The following is a 21,600-nucleotide window of genomic DNA, read 5'->3' as shown; positions in this document are numbered from 1 at the left end:
GATGGGGGGCGCTGGCCCCGGGACCCTCCCCACCTGTGCTGGCACCATGCACCTGTCACGGGAGGCAGGATGGGACACACCTGGCCCCAGGCGCCCCCCCCCCCCCACCTGGGCCCGGCACCGTGCACCTGTCATGGGAGGCAGGATGGGGGGCGCTGGCCCCGGGACCCTCCCCACCTGTGCTGGCACCATGCACCTGTCACAGGAGGCGGGATGGGACCCCCCCCCCAACCTGTACCCGGCACTGTGCACCTGTCACAGGAGGCAGGATGGGACGCACCTGGCCCCAGGCCCCCCCCCAACCTGTGCCCAGCACTGTGCACCTGTCACGGGAGGCGGCATGGGGGGGGGGGTTGCTGGCCCCGGGACTCTGGGAAAGGCTGGGTGAGCTTGCTCAGGGTGGTGTCCTCGCCCCACCCCCTATCCCCCCAGGCCAGCCTGCACCTTGTCAAAGCAGACAGGTGGGGAGATGGTGTGCAGAGAATGCTGTCTGGGGCTGCCAAAGGGGGTACGACATCGGGCATGAACTCTGGCCGCTCAGGGACAGCAGCTGTGATGCAGGATGCAGCCTGTCCCCACCCAAGCCTGCACTCTTGATGGGAACCCTGGATGAGCTTCCCTCCCGTCTCCTGCCCAAAGGCACTCTTAACGGCAGACGTGCACCCTCCTCCTGACAGCAGGAAGGGAGGCTGTATCTTGCTGGGCGTTCAGGGAACACCCTTCCTGTCCCGGCCAGCCCTTCCTGGGCAGCAGGGCAGAACGTCTGGAGAGCCGAGGAAGCCTAAGAAAAGCCACTCTGTGCAGCCCCATAATGAGCCTGGGGCTGGCCAGGCCCTCTGGGGGATCCGCAGAGGCACGTCCAGCCGGGAACCCTCCCTGGCGTCTGAGGCTTCTCCAGAAGGGGAAGGGACGCTCCTTCCCTGGGAAGCGGGCAGGTGCCCTGCCCGCCGGAGCCATACAAGGCAGATTCTGCCAGGCGAAAGGCAGCCACACGTCCAGGCTGAAGATAAGGTCCCCGTGCAGCACAGAGAGGTGGGGACTGAGAAGGCCGACCCTCCCAAGAAGGGGCCAGGCCCAGCCTCTGGTCATCCCTGTCCCCGGCAGGACACACAGCCTCCACGTGTACATAGCACCTTCCGGCTCGCCAAGGCCTCGACAGCCACATCGGACCCTCCCCACACCCTCTGTGGCAGAGGGGCCAACGGCTCAGAGGTACTGACTTAGCAGGACCTGAGCCAGGCCTCCCCAGCGCGCTCACCGGTCCCGGATCCAGAGCCGGAACGCCCCTGCCTTGACAGGCGTCATGGGGGAGGAAATGCCCGGCGGCTTCCGAGGGACACAGCTCGGGACTACATGTGACCCCAGAAATGATTTCCTCCCCGCTCCCCACAAAGTCCCGCTGTTCTCCGGGCACTGTCACCACAAGTCACGGTTAATTCATCTCTGCAGGACAGAAACGGAGGAGGGGGGCAGCCGAACAAGGTAAGAAGGACATCAAAACCACGTCAATCACGTGGGCACCAAACATCTCATACGAAGGGAAGACCGGCCCACGTGGGCCTGATGTTAGAGACCCTGCTCCCCAGAAAACGGATCTCATTCCGAAGCGTTTTAACCCAGATCCTAACCCCAAACTGCTGAGTCTGCAAGAACCCCCAACTCAACGCCCTGGTCACCCTGTGGCCCTGCCGAGGTCCGCCCCGCTTATCTGGGTCGTGAGCTCCAAGGACGCCAAGGCGTAGAGCGTCGGGAGAGTCTGGAAACGTCCACCTTGGGTCTTTGCTCTGGAGCCAGGAAGGCTCAGCTGGACATCTATCTCCCTGCCGTAAAGAGCGCTCCCGGGGCCAATGCACGTGTCCCACACCGGGCAGCAGGTCGGCAGGTGGAGGGGAACCCCTCCTCCTTCCTGGCCACCCTCTCTGCGTCAGGAGGGCATGGAGTGTCTTCCCACCTGGGAACACACTACCCGGCTTTCCAAGGATGCGCAGGCAAAGGGTTCTGGGAACCAACCGCCCTCCGCTTTTTCCGCCGGGGAAGGTCTGTGCAGGACACATCTGCCACACGGATTTTTCCCCGGACCAACGGGGTTTTAGTCGCCATACATATAAACGAGACAGGTGGCAAATTCACAGGGAAAGACGAGAACTAAAGCATCATCACCACCTATGAAACCAAAAACGTGCTCTTGAGCGTAAATACCGCACAGAAGTCACGAGGAAAGTATCAGAACAGGTGCGATGAAGGATAAAAGGCTGACTCAGTGGAAACTTTCCTCTCACGAATAGCTTTCCTTTTAGATAATGCTAGAGGTTCCTCGGCGAGGCTCCCCCAGCAGTGGCTGGGGACCAGTGCAGCTGGGTGCCCTACGCGTCCCAGGAAAAAGACACGTCAGAGACGGGGTGGGGCCTCAGGAAGGTCGCTTAGACCCATTCGTTGAAGGGGGAGAGAGCCTCGTAAAGCCTCCAGGGGGGGTTGATTCCAGGCTTACAGGACGCCCCGCGCACTGTGGCCGGGTTCACAGAACAGGTGTGAGAAGGCCGGCAAGGTCTCTGGGATGTTTAGAGCCGGGGTCCAGAGTGAGTCCGAATACGGCAGAAAACCAGGTTGATAACATGCAGGGGCAGGAATGAAAGGTTGGGAGGGAAGTTGTAAATCGAATGTCAAAAGGGTTTGACTTGGCCACGTTTCCCTTCCTTTCTTTTCATGAACCAGTATGCGTGGGCACATGTGTGTGCACACACACACACGTGCAAATCACGCAAAGAGCACCGTGTCTAGGTCTGACGGTTGATGGCGGCTCCGGGCTGCCAGGTGTCCCTGCAGCGACATTCGAGCCAGCACCCACTGCTGGTGGCCAAGCCCGGCTGCAGGCACACGCGGAAAGGAACCCCGGACCCACCAGAAAATGCACCACGGGGCAGCGGCGGGGGTGGGGGAGGAAGAGGCGTGGGTAGGAGGCTTGAGGTTGGAGGCCCTGCTGGGGGCGGGGGCAGGACAGGTGCTCACCTCCCAGGTGGGCCAGGACCACCCACACAGGTGGGGGGGGGGGGGGACGGGGCTCGCGGTGGCCTCCCGGAAAGAGGGCCTGCCCCACTCCCGGCTGCCGGGGAGACTCATGTTTGCAGAAACGCTTTCTGGAGTGTGATCGGTTCCCCCGGGTCCCTGACTGACACGGGAGCTCGCGGGACGGCTGTGCGGTCAGGCTCCGTGCTCTCAACGGAAGCTGTCCTCCCCAGACCCGGCCCCGGAAGCAAGGTCACTCTGTACCCCTGCTTCTCTTGCCTCTTTGGCAAAAATCGCTCCTCCTGTGATGCTCGGGCCGCCCGTCTCTATCGCCCTCGAGGCCCTAGTCACGGTCACCCATCGGCTGCACATGCAGACACGGCACGGTGTGGGGGGCCAATGGCACGTAGCCCACCTCCTGTCCCCTCCCCCTCCCGCAGGCCGCGGCCAGCCCCTCCCACGGCTGCACCCCCGCCGTTGGAACACAGCCCCCCCACCCCCGCCCGCATCAGCTCTCAGGTGCCCGTGGAACCTGCACCGTTCTTCCAATGCACGCCTGCCCTGCCCTGCCTCCGGCCCCCTCATTGTCCAGGGGCCGGCAGAGGCGACACGGCGTGCCCGAGACAAGTCTGGGGTGACCCGAGCTGGATCCCACGGATGCCAACAGAGAAGGGGGCGGAAAACCTTAGAGCCCACTCCACACCGCAGACCGCAGACCGAGGAGGCTCCATCCTGAGAATGGAGACTTGGTCCTCATCCGTCCCGGCCCTGGCCTCACCCCACCCCCTCTGAGCTGGGCCCCTGCCCCTGGCCCCCGCTTCGTGCACCTGCCTCACCCCTGACCCTGCATCCGTGGCAAATCTGCATCCTCCTACCCAAACAGCTGGCTGTCCCTCTAAGAAAACGGCCATGACTTACCTCCTATGTGACAGTGACCATAGTTCCCAAATAAGAAACTGAGACACGAGGTCTGATGATGGGTTTGACTTTCGGACCACCCTGGAGAGAGCCTGGGAAAGCTGGCTGAGCAAACATCAGGGGCCGGAAGCCACGGCTCAGCACCCCGGCCGGATTCTGAGTCACAAATCTGCACTGGGTGCGGGGCGGCACCTGGCCACCCTCTCTTCCAGGGCCTCCCTGGGGGGCTTCTCCCGGCTGACCGTGAGCAGAGGGGCGGGACGCCGAGAGACCCCAGGCGTGCCGCGCACACGGCCGCCAGGGGCCACCCGAAGCGGCCTCTCCAGCCCGCTCCGCAGGGCACCCTGGCCGCTGGCCGCGTGAGGGCTGGGGATGGTCTCTGCCGGCTGGCCCAGCTCCGAGCGGCCGGGATGCACCCGCCGGCTGCCCGGTCCGTGGACCACCCCCCACCCTGTGACACAGTGGTGCGGCCCCGGCTCCTGCTGAAACACGTCCCATCTTTCCCCCTCGTTTCTCAAGTGTGGAAGGAAGGACGCGGCCCGCAGAGGCCTCGCTGTGAACTCTGGCCGTGGAAAAACTGACTTGCGGACGGGCGGGCTGATGAGATAGCTGCCCAGAATCTAAGGTTTGTTCTTAAAGATGGGCTTTCGTACAATGAGCTCTTTGTAGCCTGCCCTGTGATTTCATCCCTGACTCAGATCCTCAATGTCAGGCAAATGTCACTCGGTACCTCTCCTCCTCTCTGTCCTGAGGCCCCAGGGATCACGGTCTCCTGAGCTCGACACGGTGCACAATGTCGTCTCAAGGGGGATTCTGACCGGAGAAACCCGGGGGGCGGGGGAGGGGGTCGCTGTCTCCTTACGAAGGGAGGCTGGGTAAGGCGCCCATGGACCAGGACAGGGGGCCATGTGCCCTTACGTCCAAGGGCTACTCCCATTTCGGGAACAAAGCACTCCCTGCAATTAAAGCTGTTCCCTAGGGGCGCCTGGGAGGCTCAGTCGGTTAAGCGTCCGACTTCAGCTCAGGTCATGATCTCCCAGTTCGTGGGTTCGAGCCCTGCGTCGGGCTCTGTGCTGACAGCTCGGAGCCTGGAGCCTGCTTCCGATTCTGCGTCTCCCTCGCTCTCTGCCCCTCGCCCAGTTGTGCTCTGTCTCTCTCTGTCTCTCAAAAATAAATAAATGTTAAAACATTTTTTTCTAAATGTAAAGCTTTTCCCTAGAACAAGTGGGCGTCCAAGCTGGAGCTCTGTCCACACTGAGGGAAAACACTACATGCTTCTGTGACTCAAACTCACGTCTTGTTTCAATTAGAAAACTCCGGGGTCATTAGAGAGCACAGTATTCTCTGTCTCCTCTCTGCGGTCTCCCCCGAAGCCCACACTGAGGACGGGAGGACCAGGTTGGGGAGGACAGTGCCTCCAGGAGGTAAGTTTACTACGTGCAGACGCCGGGAGGCCCCGAATAGTAACGGGACGTGTGTTGCTCTCCATTTGGGGTGACATGTGCTCAATTCACAGCCACGACGTGGGCGAAAAGAACCGTGACCTAAAATAACTGCTGTGGGGGCCAGCAGACTGGGGAGGTCAGTGGGCCTGGGGCTCCCCACGGACATCATCCTTCTAAAAACCTAGAAAAAATCACCAAGGCCGTCAACGGAAACTGTGGAATGCAGACGCCAGAGGAAGGCACCCGTCACCCGGGCCGGGTTTCAAGTCCCTCCACAAGCGAGAATCAGGGATGGGGCAGGCACTTTGCCAAGAAGATCGAGCGATCCGTGCCTCTCTCTCCACACAGCCAAACCGCCTAGTGTAACGCACACAAAACAACGCAAAAAAAGAGAGGAAAAAGAAAAGACAAAGAGGGACGGGCCGAGGGGCTGCGCCTGCCTTACCCTTCCCGTACGCGATAGTTGACCACCTGCATCCGCGGCCCCGCCCTTCCGGGAGGCGGTCTGCACTCAGGACGGCCCCTGAGCCCCATTAACCACGCTGTCAACGTGCCCGGTGAGGAACACGGCCCCCAGGACCTCACAGTGCCGCACCCCGGCCACCCACTGCCTTCCTTTCCCCTTCTTGTCCGTGCTAGGAGAGGCCGAATCTTTTCTCTAAACCTGAGCTCTAGGTCTGTTAAAAAGGAGTCCAGGGGCCTGTGTGGCTGGGTTCAGTCCGTTAAGCGTCTGACTCTGGGTTTCGGCCCAGGTCATCATCTCAGGGTTGTGAGATCAAGACCCACATCGGGCTCAGTGCTGACAGTGTGGACCCTGCTTGGGATCCTCTCTCTCTGCCCCTCCCCCACACGTGTGTGCTTTCTCGTTCTCAAAAATAGATTTTAAAAATATTTTTAAGAAGAGATTTAAAAAGGAGCCTGTAATGCTCGGCAATCATTGTTTAAAGAGCTAACTGCACTTTTGAGACCAACAATCCTGCCCCGGTGACCGGACTCCGCGATCTGGCCGGCGTGCGGGAAGGGCTACCTCCAGCTGCCTGTCACTGGGTCAAACACGGGCCCGGGATGAGGGACAATCAAGGGGCCCGACTACAGGCAACGGCTTGTCCAGCGACAAACTGGGTGTCCCAGTACGGTGACGGCCGGCTGTGGCTTCTTGGAATCCGAGGGGCATAAAGCAAACTCACCTGGAAAATTTGCTGGGTCCTTCTCCGTCTTCGTCGTCAAAGTCCATCCTGAAAAGTCAAGAGCACGAGGAGACTCATTACAGGCAGGACACATCACTGGTGACCCGAGCTGCTGGCACCGAGGGGGCTCCATGCAGGGGGACAAATGCCCCAGCCTCCCAAGCCCCAGCTATTTGGTAGACGCTCGGACGCGGTCAGCCAACGGGTTCGGTACAGGAAAGGGCAAAAGGAAGGGCGTGCATATACGCGCCATTCATTACGTGGTCGGGGACTTGTGCAAAGGGGCCCCCACGGGCCGCCGGCGGCTTGCAAACGGTGCCCTGCAAAGGTCCACGGTGCCTGATGTCACCCCCCCCCCCCCCCCGCAGCTCTGGGGCACCTGCTCCCCGCCACGTGGTTTGTTCCACGACAACTGCATCCTGCACTGTTCCCTGGCATATCATCGGCAGGCCACAAACGCCCCAGGGGCCCTAAGACAGGAAGCTTTAAGGACGATAAAGGGACCCGCACAGGCCGTGCTGCCTGAGAACGTGGCCGCTCTGGAGGAGTCCGAGCGAAAGGGGCGTTGAAGGCCACTATCCCCTACGGTCCAAACCCAAACAAACGCATGCACAGGAGAAACCTGGGGACTGAGCTGCTCAAAGAACTCGTCTGCCTGTTGAAACCCACCGAATCCTCACGACCCCACCTCCCTGGGCCTCTCCGTACACATGTAAAACAGTCCTGATAGGCATTTGTTTAACTGATATCCCAAACTCCCCTGAGAACACCAATCCCCTCCAACAGCAATTAACACGGCTCCTCAAGATGCTGGGGCAGTTAATTCGGATAAACTGTGCCCAGAATCTCCCAGGAGCAAAATGAGAAATCGTATGGATGTCCTGGCCATTCGGGCCGAGGGGGGCTCCTTGGGGAAAGCCTGAGCCACTGCACTGCCCACCCCGTTCCCAGTGGGACTGAGGGGCCAGTGAGGTGCGGTCCCGTGGGCTCCACGCAGAGGACGGCCAGCCGCCCGGCCGCCGGTGCCGAGAAGCCCCCGCTGGAGCCACTGGGCCCAGGGGCGGAAGGTGGGCCGGCCTCGCGGGGAACACGACCCCCACCTCCAGCCCCAGGTGGGCAGTGGTGACTCAGGGAAGGTACAGGACGCCGCCCCGGCCACCAGGAAAGGCCAGGTGCACAGGCAGGGCCATCCCCAGGCACGCGCGCACACACACACGCACACACACGCACGCACGCACGAGAGAGGCCCCTCATGAGATAAATCGTATTCTCTGGCTTCGGGTAACTTGGGGGACTCTGGGACTGGACTTAGGGCAAAGGACTATTTTCTTCTTAAAATGGGATCATTTGGTTGTTTTTGTTTTGCTTTTCGTGCGGTGTGGCCAGAGTCCTAATCTGCTGCCCTGATGATGGGATCCAATGCCAGTCTGGAATCCCTTATGTCCAGACGCTCGGGCCACACTAGCTGCCGGGGACAGAACAGAAGGCGCGAGGCAAGAGTAGGGACACGGCAGTGACGACAAACACCCCCAGGCACGAAGGGCAGGCGCGGCGGGGAAGAAAAGTGCTGAGGAAGCGAAAGGAGAGTTGAAGGGCCACGTACGCACCACTGCAGAGACAGACCTGCAGCCCCCTGTGACGCCTGGGTGACAGGGTGTCAGGCGCCAGCCACAGGCTCGCCTGCGTGGTGGGCAAATGGGGGCCGAACGCGTGGCTCTCCAAATGGGGCAAAGCCATCGTTACGCCACACCGTCACGAAGCCGGCTCCCCACCCTCACCAGGAATTACATCCGGAGAGCCACCAAAAATGCCGCCACCAAATCCCCCCCCCCCCCCATCCTCTGCGGAGCCACAGAGCGACGCTGCCCCCTAGTGCTCCCCACGGGACAGTGCAACTGAGCGGTCCGCACAAAGATGACCTAAGCCCCCGACTACAAGAGACTCTGTGTCAAGGAAAAGACTCTGCATTTGCAAAATTTTCAGAATTCCTGAGGATTTAGGTAAGCACTTGGCCAAAACCTTCAGCGAGTGTGAGATGCTCTGTTATCTGCACGATGCCGGTCAGGGCACGCCGACAGGAGTGTGAGAATCGGGCTCCCGCACGACGCCGTGTGTTCGTCAGCCCCCCGTCCTCGTGTTTGGGGTGACAAGACATCCCGACCTTCCCGGGCTGAGAGGGCTCCCAGGACGCCGGGCGCCAGTGCTAACACTGGGGGCGTCCCGGGCCAGCCAGGACGCTTGGTCACCCTGGTTTTCGTGAAGACAGCTCCGATCTCTACGGGGACCTCGCTGGCGCAGAGAGACGGGGACGTGAGCCATCCGGGCAGGGTACGCGGTCCCCGCTGGGGCCGGGTCAGCTGTGGCTCCGGCGAGGGAGCCAGGGGACCGGGAAGGGACGGCCCTGCTCTGGGGTCAGCGGGAGCTCGGGAACCAGGGTTTGTCCGCAGACGATTAGAGACCACGAAACCGTGCCTCCTCTCTCATGCACACGTGACCACACGTGTGCAGCGATGAGATTCGGTGACTCGGAAAAGCACGATACGGGGCTGAGCCCAGCAGATAAATCAGTGCACAGACAACGGGCCAAACCCTCAGGACAAGTCACCTGACCTCACGGGCCTCCCTGCTCAGCAGCACAGGAAACCTAGCTCCTGGGGACACGGCCACAACCAGGACGCTGCCTTTGGGTCTCTGTCACCCCTTCACACCCCGACTTTAAACACGACAATAACGAGGCTTATTCCTTCTGCTGTAAAAGCTCTAAGTCAATCACGCTTGGCTCTGTGTTCTCCACGTGCCTCTGTCACGAAGCCTCTGGATAACGACGGAGAGAAGCAAAACGGGACTTCTGAGTCCTACCGTGTTCACTTTCAAGAATTCGGTACAAAACGTCGGGCTGAAAACGCACTGCCTCACTTTCCTGCCAACGAGCAAGAACTCGTACCTCAGTACGGGGCCAGGAAAGGCTGCTCTGGGCACGCGAGTAGTTAAGAGTCGGCCGTGTGCGTCCCCGGGACAGACCGAGGCGCGACCACGATGCGTCCGCAAAGCTGAGTCGGCGGACGGAGCTCGCCCGTGCTCTGCAGGAGAGGGGGCAGCAGGGGAGGACGCTGGGCCAGCCCGAGGCCCCCGGCCACGACCAGAAGTGCGCCCCCCCCCCCCACGCTGGCCCTGAGATGGGGGGGGGGGGGAGTCTCGGCAAAGATGAACAAAGTGACTCGCTTCAGCACCCCCCCCCCCCCGCCAACATGTGGAATCACTTTGCAAAGAATCTGAAACTCCTGAACCTTCACCTTGTGTCCCGGCGGCCAGCGGGGTGCTCGGCTTGCCCTCAGCTCCCGGGGAAGGCTGCCGGGGCAGGGCGAGGACATCCAAGCCCCGAGGGTCCTCAGGGACGGGCCAGGCAGGCGGCCAGGCGGGTCCAAGGCCTGCGAGGGGCCGGCTCTGCGGGGACGGCCGGGTGGCCGTCCCGGGATTCCGGACGCTTCCTCCACCAGAAAGCCCCGGACAGGGGCGGAGGGCGGGCAGAGGGCCCCCGCCCGTTGCCGCTTCCTTTCCCCATCACCCGGGCCCCTTCTCTCTTCTCCCTCCCCCCCTGCCTGTGGCTCCCGGTGCACCCCCACATTCCGTGGATAAAGGCGTCTGTCCTGGGACAGAAGCAGGGCCCTGCCGTGCGGTCACCTGCGTGCTGATGAGCGTGACCTCCATCACGCTCTCCTTTGCGTTTGTCTCAGTGTTGAGGCTGCGGCCAGAGTGTTCGCAAGAGTAGAGCAGGGGCCTCGATCACACAGCTTCAGCACCGGTGAAAACGCCAGGTGTGAGAAGCACTCTGGACGGAGCCCTGTGGGAATGGGCACTTCCTTGCTTGGACACAGGGGCCGAGTCCCCAAGTCACTGGGGTTGTAGCAGAAGGAGCCACAGTGTGCTCGCTCCCCTCCCTGTGACGGGGAGAAGGAAGCCGGCACCTTCCTCACGAGGGAGGACCGCGAAAGACAGGCCTCCTGATCTGTGGCAAAGGGCCCATGCCTTGTCCACAGTCGGCCAATGGTCAGCACCGTACCCCCTCCTGAACCTCTCCTTTCTGTTCTTTTTTTAAATTTTTTTAACTTTTTTTTTTTTTTTTTTGAGAGAGAGACAGACAGAGCTTGAGCAGGAGAGGGGCAGAGAAAGAGAGGGAGACCCAGAATCTGAAGCAGGCTCCAGGCTCCAAGCTGTCAGCACAGAGCCCGACGCGGGGCTCGAACTCACAAACCGCAAGATCATGACCTGAGCTGAAGTCGGACGCTCAACCGACCGAGGCCCCCAGGCGCCCCTCCTTTCTTTTCCTGACATTGGACGTGCTGGGCAGGGGTGGTGCCGACCTCCAGGACGTGCTGTGTGTGGTCTGCTCGGGAAGGGAAGCTGGGACAACTTCTGCAGAGGAGACACTGACCACAACCCAACTGCCAGCCAGGGGCGGAAGCACAAGTCAGGGTCCAGCTGTGGGCTGCGGGCCCATGTGGCCCAGCCCCGAGCGGGACGGGAAGTGGGGCAGGACTCCTGGAGGTTCAGCACCGGCCCCCGGTACCGAGGGGCTGATCACCCTGCAAACCACGGGCTGGGCCTGACCGTCTGGCCTCTTCTGAGAAAGGACGAGGCCAGCCATGGGGCTCCGTCTCCAGGGGACGGAAGTGAGGGAGCCACACGTTTGAAATAATTTCAGGGACGTCTGGGTGACTCATTGGGTTAAGTGTCCGACAGGCACAGGTCATGATCTCGCCATTCCTGAGTTCAAAGCCCCGCGTCGGGCTCTGTGCTGACGGCTCGGAGCCTGGAGCCTGCTTTGGATTCTGCGTCTCCCTCTATCTCCGCCCCTCCCCTGCTCATGCTCTGTCTCTCTCTCTCTCTCTCTCAAAAATAAACCAACATTAAAAACATTTTTTTAATAATTTCAGGGGCGCCTGGGTGGCTCAGTGGGTTGAGCATCCGACTCTTGGTTTCAGCTCAGGTCCTGATCTCAATGATTCGTGGGTCTGAGCCCCGTGTCAGGCTCTGCGCTGATGGGGCGGAGCCTGCTTGGGATGCTCTCTCTCCGTCTCTCTGCCCCTCCCCTCCCGGTGAGCTCTCTCTCTCTCAAAACAAATAAACATAAAAAAAAAAAATAAAGTAAGTTCAAAACACCTAGAATCTGTTAAAAGACAAGTCGGTTGAGGGGCGGACGGGACCCGCACCCCTGCAGTGGCGCGGCGGGGCCTCAGCCTCACCCCACGGCCGGTGTGGGGGTTCTGCCCTGAGGACCGGCCCCGTGGCTGTGGGGTCCTGCACCTGCACGCCGCGAGCGGCCGGGCATCGCAGGACAGCTGGGGCGGGCGGGCCCTGCGCTCCGCCTCTCGGCCTCTGCAAACCGCCCCCCGACACCCTTGGAAATCCCGGCCCCTCGCGTAAGGGCCACGCGGCGCACCGTGACAGACTGATGTCCGTCAGGAGGAAGTCATCAGCCATTTCGCTGGGGACAACACTGACCTGATGGGCAAAGGGCCGGGGGTCAGACGGGGTGTGAAAACGTCCGTCCCGTGTTCCCTGCAGGGATTGCTGTCAGCTGCCTCGTTCTTTAGACCCGCGCCTGGGACCACAGGTGCTATGCTCATGACGAGATGCGGTTTTCGGTCCCCCCAGCTCCAGGGCCACGTCCGCCCGGCACCCCCCGCCCCCAGCCCTGGCCCGCACCCCTTCAGCAGCATCATTAGCAGCAGACAATGCAAACGCCTGGCCTTCAGCTGCCGGGCTGTAGCCAAGGTTTCGAAAGGAATTCCTACAAATTCCTGCACAGGACGGAGCAGAGGCAGAGCACCAGGGGGGTCGTCGCCACCCACCCGGAGCTCAGGCCTGCAGCCCGCGCCCCCCCCCCCCCGGCTGGCGTGCGGAGGCAGGGGGACGGAGGGGCGCCCCCTCCCAGAGATGGCCTGAGCAGGGCCCAGGGGGCCGCGACCCACCTCCCCCTCACAAGGACAAGCAAACAGAAGGTCCCAGCTGGGTGCAAATCATGCGCAGAGTTGGGAATCTTGCAAAATCTAAACAGTATGCAAACCGCTGAGCTTTGATTCTCCGGAGGGGGAGAGACACTATTGCCCTCACGGGTCGAGAGTGTTGCCCAACACGTATTAAGCCAGATTCCTGGAAACGCTGAGGGTGCTTACCCGGAACGCCGCTTTCCTCCACGGGCGGGCATGGCTCCCGCCATCCTCACCTGTCCCGTGGCCGCCATGGGGGCAACAGGCAATGTCACCGATCCAGGGATGTCCGAAGCCATTTCTGGAATGCAGACAAGAGAGGGTCTGTCAATGCCGCGAAAGGAACGAGCGAGAAAGTCACCCAGCAGTACCGGAAGCGGCCTCTAGGAGGTGCCCTTACGCAGAGCCAGGTGGTGAAAGAGGGCACAGATCTGCAGCTTTCATAGGGACACCTGGAGGGACACCTGGAGGCAGGTAAGACTTCCACGGACGCAGCAGCGTGGCCAAAACCTGAGGGGAACGAGCACCACGGAAAGCAAAACCGCTCGGATGCAGCAAACCCACCGAGAGGCAGGAGTCAGCCCCCCGCGGCCCCTGCCACCTGGGCGTTCGTCCTCAGGGGCGAAGACTGTTCCCCATCTTGAATTTGGACTCAGAACCCTGGATATAGAGCCCTGCATGGCCCCGCCGCTCACCACGAGGACACTGAGGCCCAGGGAGCCTCAAAGCATCACCACGGGCCGCAGGATGAGCCAGTGACAGGGCCTGTCCGATGCCCCAGCTCTCACGGGATCACGTTCCCCAGGATGAGCATTAACGTAACGAACAAGAAGGTCTGAAAGATCCACCAGCTGGTGAATGAACAAGGAAGATGTGGAATTTACGGTGGAGTATTCCTCGGAGATCAAAAAGAATGAGGTTTTGCCAGTCGCAACAACGTGGCTGGAACTACAGGGAGATATGCCAAGCGAAATTAGTCAGAGAAAGACCAATATCACAGGACTTCACTCCTTTGTGGAATCTGAGACACACAACAGATGAACACAGGGGAAGGGAAGGAAAAATAAGATGAAAACAGAGAGGGAGGGGCGCCTGGGTGGCTCAGTCGGTTGAGCGTCCGACTTCGGCTCAGGTCATGATCTCGCGGTCCGTGAGTTCGAGCCCCGCGTCGGGCTCTGTGCTGACAGCTCGGAGCCTGGAGCCTGTTTCAGATTCTGTGTCTCCCTCTCTCTCTGCCCCTCCCCTGTTCATGCTCTGTCTCTCTCTGTCTCAAAAATAAATAAATGTTAAAAAAAAAAAATTTAAAAAAAACAACAGAGAGGGAGACAAACCATAAGAGACTCAAATGCAGAGAACAAAGTGGGGGTTGATGGAAGGAGTGGGTGGGGGGATGGGCGTGGGGGATGGGCACTGGGGAGGGCGCTTGCTGGGATGAGCCCTGGGTGCTGTATGGAGGCGACGAATCCCTGGGGTCTGCCCCTGAAGCCATTATTACACAACGTGTCAACTGACCTGAGTTTAAGTAAGTACATTTTTCAAAACAAGAGGAGAAGGTCTGGCATGACCTTTCCTGTACGTCACTCTCTGAACACCTCACTCCTAATGAGCTGGACGCTTCTGCAAGCGGGTTGAGGCCGTCTCGGACATTCCCAATTTCAGGGAAACCACACAGCTAAACGGCTTCTCCTTCCTACTCTGTAGAGGGTTCCTGAACTCAGGCAGAGTGCTAAACGCCAAAGTAAATATTCAAGGGTCCTCTCTGACTCTGCTTACTGTTCTGGAGATTAGGCCCCACACTTGCCCGGCCCGGCTCCTACCCTGGTCTGGAGGGAAGCTGCAGGCTTCCTAGATGTGCTTCGAGAAGACAGGTCGGGATAAATACGGGAATTGGGGCCCTTGTCAGCGGAGAACGGGCACCCGGGGTCCGGAGGTGCTCAGAAGGGGCGGGTTCCCACGCCCCGCCTCCTTCCAGAAACCAGGCAGGCGTCCGACAGCTGCCCCACATTACTTCCAAAGACATCGAGTTTCATAAACACATTCTAAGGTCAACTCAAACGACTGTGCTCCAAACTTCTGAAGGAGAATTTTAGAATACTAACAAACAAAACCTTATTTAGCTGCTGGGCTCTGATCACAGAAATCCGAGAGCTGTCACAGTTGCTGGGTTTTTTTAAACGAAGGTACACGCTGGAAAGTACTCTGGGGGGGAAAAAAAACCCTTTCTTAAGGTAATGCTCTCCCCTGTCAACAATTACTGTACTGGATTGGTGACAGCTAGACAGCGTGAACAGGGATGACCTTGTCACCGCAGCTGCTTCTGATAAGAAAGCCGTCCTTTTTCTGAAAGGGGGACTGAAACAGATGAAGTCCGTGAAGGCCCCAAAACGGAAGGCAAAATCCCTCTGCCAGCACAAATACGGGTGAAAACGAAAGTTGCCACTTCCCAAAACAAACCACACAGAGTCAGTCCCCTCAGATTCTCCGAGAAAAAGTTTTCCACGGTTAAGCAAGCTAGGAAAAGCCACACACCATTCGCCCTCCTTGGAGCGTCCTTTATTTTATTGTTTTTTTAGATTTTGTAACATTTATTTATTTTTGAGAGAGAAAGAGGGAGAGAGAGAGAGAGAGAGAGAAAGCATGAGCGGGTGAGGTGCAGAGAGAGAGGGAGACACAGAAAGCAAAGGTCCCCAAAACCCGACTAAGGGGCACCCACTGTCCAATCCTTTCCTCAGATGAATGAGGGGAGCAAGGAGAAGGAGACTGGCTGCTTTGCACGAGTGCCCAGGCTTGGCCAGGGCAGGGCAGGCCCCGTCTTCGTGGCACGTCGACACCCTGTCTGGCCCACTGGACGCTATGCACGGGTGGACCTCCTCTGCCTCCATCAGACCCCCCTGAGCACACCCCCGAGCCCTCCGAGCCTCTGCAGGACACCGGGCGCGAGCCGACAGGGGGACGAAGATGTTAGAGCTTTGGGGCACCCGGGTGGCCTAGTCGGTTAAGCAACCGACTTCGGCTCAGGTCGTGATCTCTTGTTTTGTGAGTTCGAGCCCTGCGTCGGGCCCTGTGCTGACAGCCGGGAGCCTGGAATCTGCTTCGGATTCTGTGTCTCCCTCTCTCTCTGCCCCTGCCACCCCCCACGCTCTGTCTCTCTCTGCCTCTGAAAAATGAATAAACCTTAAAAAAATAAATAAATAAATACACTTAAAAAGAACACATAAACGTGGCCAAATTAAACACACAGACGCTAACAAAACCGGGAGTCATTTTCTTACTGTAAGGAATGAAATTACTTCTAGGATTTTATGTGCTGGGCCACAAAGGGGGGTACGGCCATACAGAGGGCCCTCCCGATCGCTCAGCGGCCCCCGTTCACGACAGTTCACCGAGTGATGTGGGAGCAAAGGGCTGTGAGGGGGGAGCTCTTCTCCAGGGCCAACTTCATGCCTCCCTGCACAGCACCACCACTGCAGGTGGGGTCAGCAGACAGGCCCCGAGTGTGCCTCCACCCCTGTGCCGTCCCTGACCTCCCCGACCTCCGCCCTGCCCGTGCCCCCACGGGGCTTCACACACGGGCACACGCGGGAACACCGCCCTGACCCCAACGTGGACACGGCCCTCCGGGAGCGTCCCCGAGCAGGTGCACAGACATGGCCCTACACCCCTGCACGAGGGTGGAGGCAGGCCAGCGGAGCCGGGGAGTCCTGGACCCCAGGCCCTTGGCGGCCCCAGCAGACGCTGGAAGGGAAGGCAAGGTCACGGTCCTCACCCGGACTTTCCCATGTAGTTGGGGCTGACCACATGAGAAAGGAGAAGCGTCTAGTGCGGCCCAGAAACATGAACGGTTTTACTGACAGATCATGTAGCAAAATGCAAACCCACGGTACAAACAAATGAGGGACTTTCAACTGTACAAGGGACAGTCTGTCACGTGGTAAAGTAGTCTCCTGTCCCTTGTGGGTCACCCTGAAGCCTCGGGGCCTCCCGTGCAGCCCTTGGCACTCAGGCCTTTGTCCCCGTGCCCCCACCAGAGAGCTGCCCCCGCCTCGCCCACCTGGAGCTCCCTCCCCCGGGCTTCAAGGTGCCAGACGCCCCTCCCACTCACAGGCCCCGCCTCCTGGGTCTCCCTGCTCCCCTCCACCTCTCCTCTCCCCAGGGCATCTCGTCCAGGCGCTTGGCCATGATCCCAAATGCACCATTGGGTCCTGCTGTTACTCCTAAAGGTCTCTCCAACCTCTGGGTTCCGCTGCAGGCCTGCCTCAGGCCCCCGTCCGCTGGCCTCCTGCACCTACTCTCCCCCCCACGCATCATCACGGGGGCCAGATCTGCCAAGACCAGCCTCGCTCATATCGTCTGGCGGCTTCTGTCCGCTCCCGGCACAAATGTGGAGCTCCCTGCCACATCCAGCCAGTCCCCGTGTGGTCAGGCTGCCACCCACCCGTCTTGAGCTCTGGTCACACTGCTTGCTCTCTGTTTCTTGAACACGGCGTGCTCCCTCCCACCTCAGGGCCTTTGCACACGCTATGTCCTGTGGCAAGAACGCTCTCCTCCCTCTTCACCAAGCTAACTCCTAACAGTCATTCAGCTCAGCTCAAACATTACTTCTGCAGGAAGCTTGTCCCTGGCCGGTCCCTTCCCCGGCCTGGGCCCGGTCCCCTGTGGTTCATTCTTACCACACCTGTGCTGCTCCTGCTGTGAAGCAAGGAAGGTCACAGCCGTCCAGGTGGACGATGGCAGGGCCTGAGTGATGCAAGCTGCGAAGAGGGCGTTCAGGAGGGAAGAGATGATGTCAACGCCCCAAAATACTCCATGTGTCGCCGTCAGCACCCAGAAAGGGAAGATTCTAAAAAGCCTCGATCACCTGATCCTCCCACACGGAGACTATGGGGCAAAAAATTTCCGGAGGAGGAAGGAAAGTATGGTCGGGCCGGATGCGCATTTGCATCTGTGCACGCCACACACCTGACACACGGGGCCTCCGCGGCCGGGCGGGGCGCGAGCTCACACCTCCCTCCGGCCTCTTACCCCGAGGGCCGTGTGCCAGCTCGGGGTCCTGGGCACAGGCCTGGATTCCCCATCGCGCGACTCTGTTTCTCTACCTGTGCTCCAACCGGGAAATGGGATTAATCCGGACCCTGCTTCCTTTTGCAGAGGCTGCTGTAAGAAAATGGGGCCCCGTCGCGATCACAAACGGCATTCGCGAAGCTCTGCTTTTGGCGCCGGGAGCCTGGCAGAGGCTGGGTGGTCAGAGACGAGAGGACCCCTCCTGCCTCTCTGGTGGCGACGGGGCTGGGCAGAGCCCTCGCGAGGGCCGCGGGCTGCGCAGGTGGCCTGGCAGCACGTTGTGGGAATGCCCACGAGGGCCCAGGAAGGCTTCCTGGAGGAGGCCACACCTATGCCATCCTGGCCGTGGAAACGCTCTGGGAGAAATGAAGCAGGATGTACGGGGTGCCCTCTTCCGAAATGTATTCCTCTGACTGCTGCAGAGCTGTTGACCGGATCCGCCCGGCCCGGCCCTTGGGGGGCGTGCCCCCTGGCTCCCGTGCCCTGGCGGTCCCCACCTCCTGCGACATCAACACTCCTCCCCCACCTCAAAGGCGGCCCTGGTGCACAGACCTGGGCGCGGGGTCCGGGGTCATGACCGACGGCAAATGCACAAACAGGCAGAATGATCTCTGTCCACAGCGGTCTGACTCCAAACACAGACGCTCCCCACCCCCCACCCCGGGAAGCACCGACTCCCATCTCACACACACACACACACACACACACACACACACACACACACGGGCAAAATGACTGCCTGCCTCGCGCAAAGTTGCAATGAGCTTCTCGGCTCGTTTTAACATCAGTATGAGCTAAGGGCTCTGAAAGCCTTGCCACCACCCAGAGAACAGAGCTGGCTCGTGATGTAGCATCTAGCTCAAGACCGGCTCCCATTTCAGACGCAGACATATTGTGCCAGATCCCTACCACACGGCACAGGCAGCGAGGACGCGGGGAGAAGGGAGCCCGGGAGCATCACGGATGCCGGCGGCACGAGGAAGTGAGAAAACACCCCGGGCCCCCCCCCCCCACCCTGCTATTTCATGGAAATCGCAATAAGAAAAATATCCCTCGATCTTCATTCACAACATGGGGAGAAAAATTAATTACGTGCAAACTTTCACAAGACAACATGATGTTTTCACGACAATTCCAAGAATCAGAACACCAGAAGGGGTCTCTCCGGGGGTCGGGGGTGCACAGAGGCAGCTAATAGGCAAAGAAAAATGTCCTCCCAACAGCCATGTCTCTCAGAGCAATTCCTTTCACGGAAATCGCACCCGATATCACAGCCCTACCTTTTCAGAGGGATTAAACAAAGATCTTTCTTCCTGGTGTCCAACACCTTCTTGGGAGAATCTGTTATCCGTGTAGAAGAAGAGCCAGGAGCCGCTGGGAGGAAATGAACGGCATTTGTATTCCACTCAGAAAATGTCATCACAGATCTGTTTACCTAAACTGTGGACCATGATTCAGCCGTGAAAACTGTCTTGCATACTGATCAATTTATTTGCAGCAAAATTTCTAACATTAACTGCTTAGGTTCTGAAAATTCGGCGACTTGGATTTCTCACGCAGCCACAATATGCATTGAAAACGTCTAGATTATTATTAACGCGTCCCGGGGGGGAGATCAGAAAGGGTTCCTCCAGACCTGAGAGCAAGGGAGGGTCCCTTCCACTTCTGGAAGGAAGGCAGGACGCTCGATTCCCAAAGGCCCTCCGTGGGGTGGGATTTTTATAGCTCAACGTACAGAAAAGTCATCAGACCGAGAGCCCGGGGCCTCGGACCCCAGGTCCTGGCTACGTTTTAAGCAGCCCTGTGTCCTCTGTAAGGCAGGCTCATCCCACAGGCAGGCCGGGTCCCCGCAGCAGGGCGGAGGTGGTGGACGCGGGCGAGGCCAGGCCCTGCCTCCACCAGCCGGTGCCTCCAGCCTGGGCACGGGCCTCGGGGCATCGCCATGTGCCTGAGCTCCCCCTCCCCGCCCCCACCGCCGGCAGGCAGGTTTTGGCTTTGGAGAACCAGAGTTGGTGCCAAGGTGGCCTGGAAGAAGGGCGGGGAGACTTCCATCGAGATGATGACTCCGGAGCAGGACGTTGAGGGCAAGCTCCACGCTCAGCCCGGGCCCCCCCTCAGGGCTAGCCACGAGGCGACCCCCACCCGGCCTCTGTGTCACGCTCGGGGCAAACCCAACGGCCGAGGGACCACCATCGGTGCTACAAATAGGCCGTGCTGTGTGAGCCTGTCACCCGAGCCTGAACACTCACTTTCATATGTAAAGTGCGTTCTAGACGAACTAAGCTGAAGATCTCGTGTGCGGGATTTGTCCTCTCAATCAGACGGTTCACAAATATAGCGCATTGTTGCAGGAGTAAACGTGTGATCGTCCACGGCCATATGGTGAAGGCCATCCATTTTACACGCAGCACCAACGATCGAGAACTTCCAAATACTTACACGTAAAAGGAAACGTGGGCGAAATAGCAACACTGAGGGAGCGTGTTCGCTAACACCTGAAGCAAGGCCTCTCTGTCCTCTTTGAAAAGGATCCGTAAGTGAAAATCCAAAGCAGGCGAAAGGCCATTACCACAGTGCATTGTGACCAGCACCTTTGTGGGTCTGTCCGGTATTCGGGCCTTGGCGATAACAAACGACTATGAGCGCTTATCAAAACGTTTATTTCTGTTTAGGCCACATATATTTCAAGAAAAAGTCATATTTGGACGCTTTCCTATCTTTTTAAGGATAAAGTGATACCCAACTGGGTCACCTTTGCCACCTCAAAAATGCACAAGGCGGGGAGCTTCAAAATCAGACATACCAGGGACACCTGGGGGGGCTCAGGAGGTTAAGCATCTGACTTCAGCTCTGGTCATGACCTCGCGGTCCGTGAGTTCGAGCCCCGCGTCGGGCTCTGTGCTGACAGCTCGGAGCCTGAAGCCTGCTTTAGAATCTGTGTCTCCCTCTCTGTCCCACCCCCACTCGCGTTCTGTCTCTCTCTCAAATATAAGCACTAATTTTTTTTTAATTTAATTTTTTTTAATTTACATCCAAATTAGTTAGCATATAGTGCAACAATGATTTCAGGAGTAGATTCCTTAATGCCCCTTCCCCATTTAGCCCAATACTAAAAATTCTTTTAAAAAATCAGACACACCAAGACAATCTAAACAGCTCGTCGTCCGTCCAGACACAGCTAAGAAAACAAAGGGTCCAAGGAAAAGCAGCAGACGTTCGGGAACATCGAGCCCCCAGCACAGCACCTCTCCGCCAGCCCCCGCTGCAAACGGACGTGTTTAGTCCCATGAGCTGCAACGCCAGGCAGCCAGGCAGCCTGGCCATAGACGGGAGCCTGGACAGACCGCTGGGGGCCGCTGTCACACGGGTCCGAAATGACAGCACAGTAATGACCCGTTTTTGTTAAGATGTCAGGTCTCCATTCAGGAAGGATCAGCTTCAGCTTCAGCCAGAATCACAACCAAACAGCCACCCGGCGTGACGTGCGCCGATTCCCTCCGCGCACCTCCGGTGGGTGTGTGAGCAGAGACTGTGTGTGTCCGTGGGTCTTAAGGCAAGCCCCCTGGGGGGGGGCACAGCCAACACCCACACGGGACTCTCATCCCCCACCTACCACTTCCTAGGGTATCTCGGGTGTGAACCCTCAGAATACAGAGCTCTCATGATCAGCACATAGTGCACGGGATTCCACGGAAAGTGAGCGAGCAGACCCAGGACGCCGGACTCCACAGCAGCCGCTGGGAGCTCGGACAGAGCTTGGGGAGTGGACAGAAGCTCTCCGTGAAATCCTGAAATCTGGGCCTCGTGCAGCCTAGCCCGGAGGGAGAGGAGAGGAGGAGAGACAAGGGGAAGGGGTGAGGGAGGGCTGGGGAGGGGATGGTAGGGCAGGGAGGGGTGGGAGGAGGAGGGGAAGGGAGGGGTAGGGAAGGGAGGGGGGACAAAGGGAAGGGGTGAGGGAGGGCTGGGGAGGGGATGGTAGGGCAGGGAGGGGTGGGA

At 59.4% G+C, this 21,600-nt stretch overlaps 1 protein-coding gene across 3 annotated transcripts in view; it reads right to left on the bottom strand.

Moving 5' to 3' along the window:
• Positions 1–21,600, bottom strand: part of ARNT2 (aryl hydrocarbon receptor nuclear translocator 2) — a 148,135-nt gene that overhangs the window by 98,055 nt on the left and 28,480 nt on the right. For all 3 annotated transcript variants that reach the window (XM_042940820.1, XM_042940822.1, XM_042940821.1), the window contains exons 2-3: positions 12,730–12,844; positions 6,554–6,601 (exon numbers count right to left, since the gene is read on the bottom strand). In XM_042940820.1, coding sequence (XP_042796754.1) covers positions 6,554–6,601; positions 12,730–12,844 — 163 coding nt within the window. The remainder of the gene's footprint in view (positions 1–6,553; positions 6,602–12,729; positions 12,845–21,600) is intronic.

The sequence above is a fragment of the Panthera leo genome, chromosome B3, assembly GCF_018350215.1.
Source record: "Panthera leo isolate Ple1 chromosome B3, P.leo_Ple1_pat1.1, whole genome shotgun sequence".
NCBI classification, from domain to species: Eukaryota; Metazoa; Chordata; class Mammalia; order Carnivora; family Felidae; genus Panthera; species Panthera leo.
This window is presented reverse-complemented; position numbering and strand designations above follow the sequence as displayed.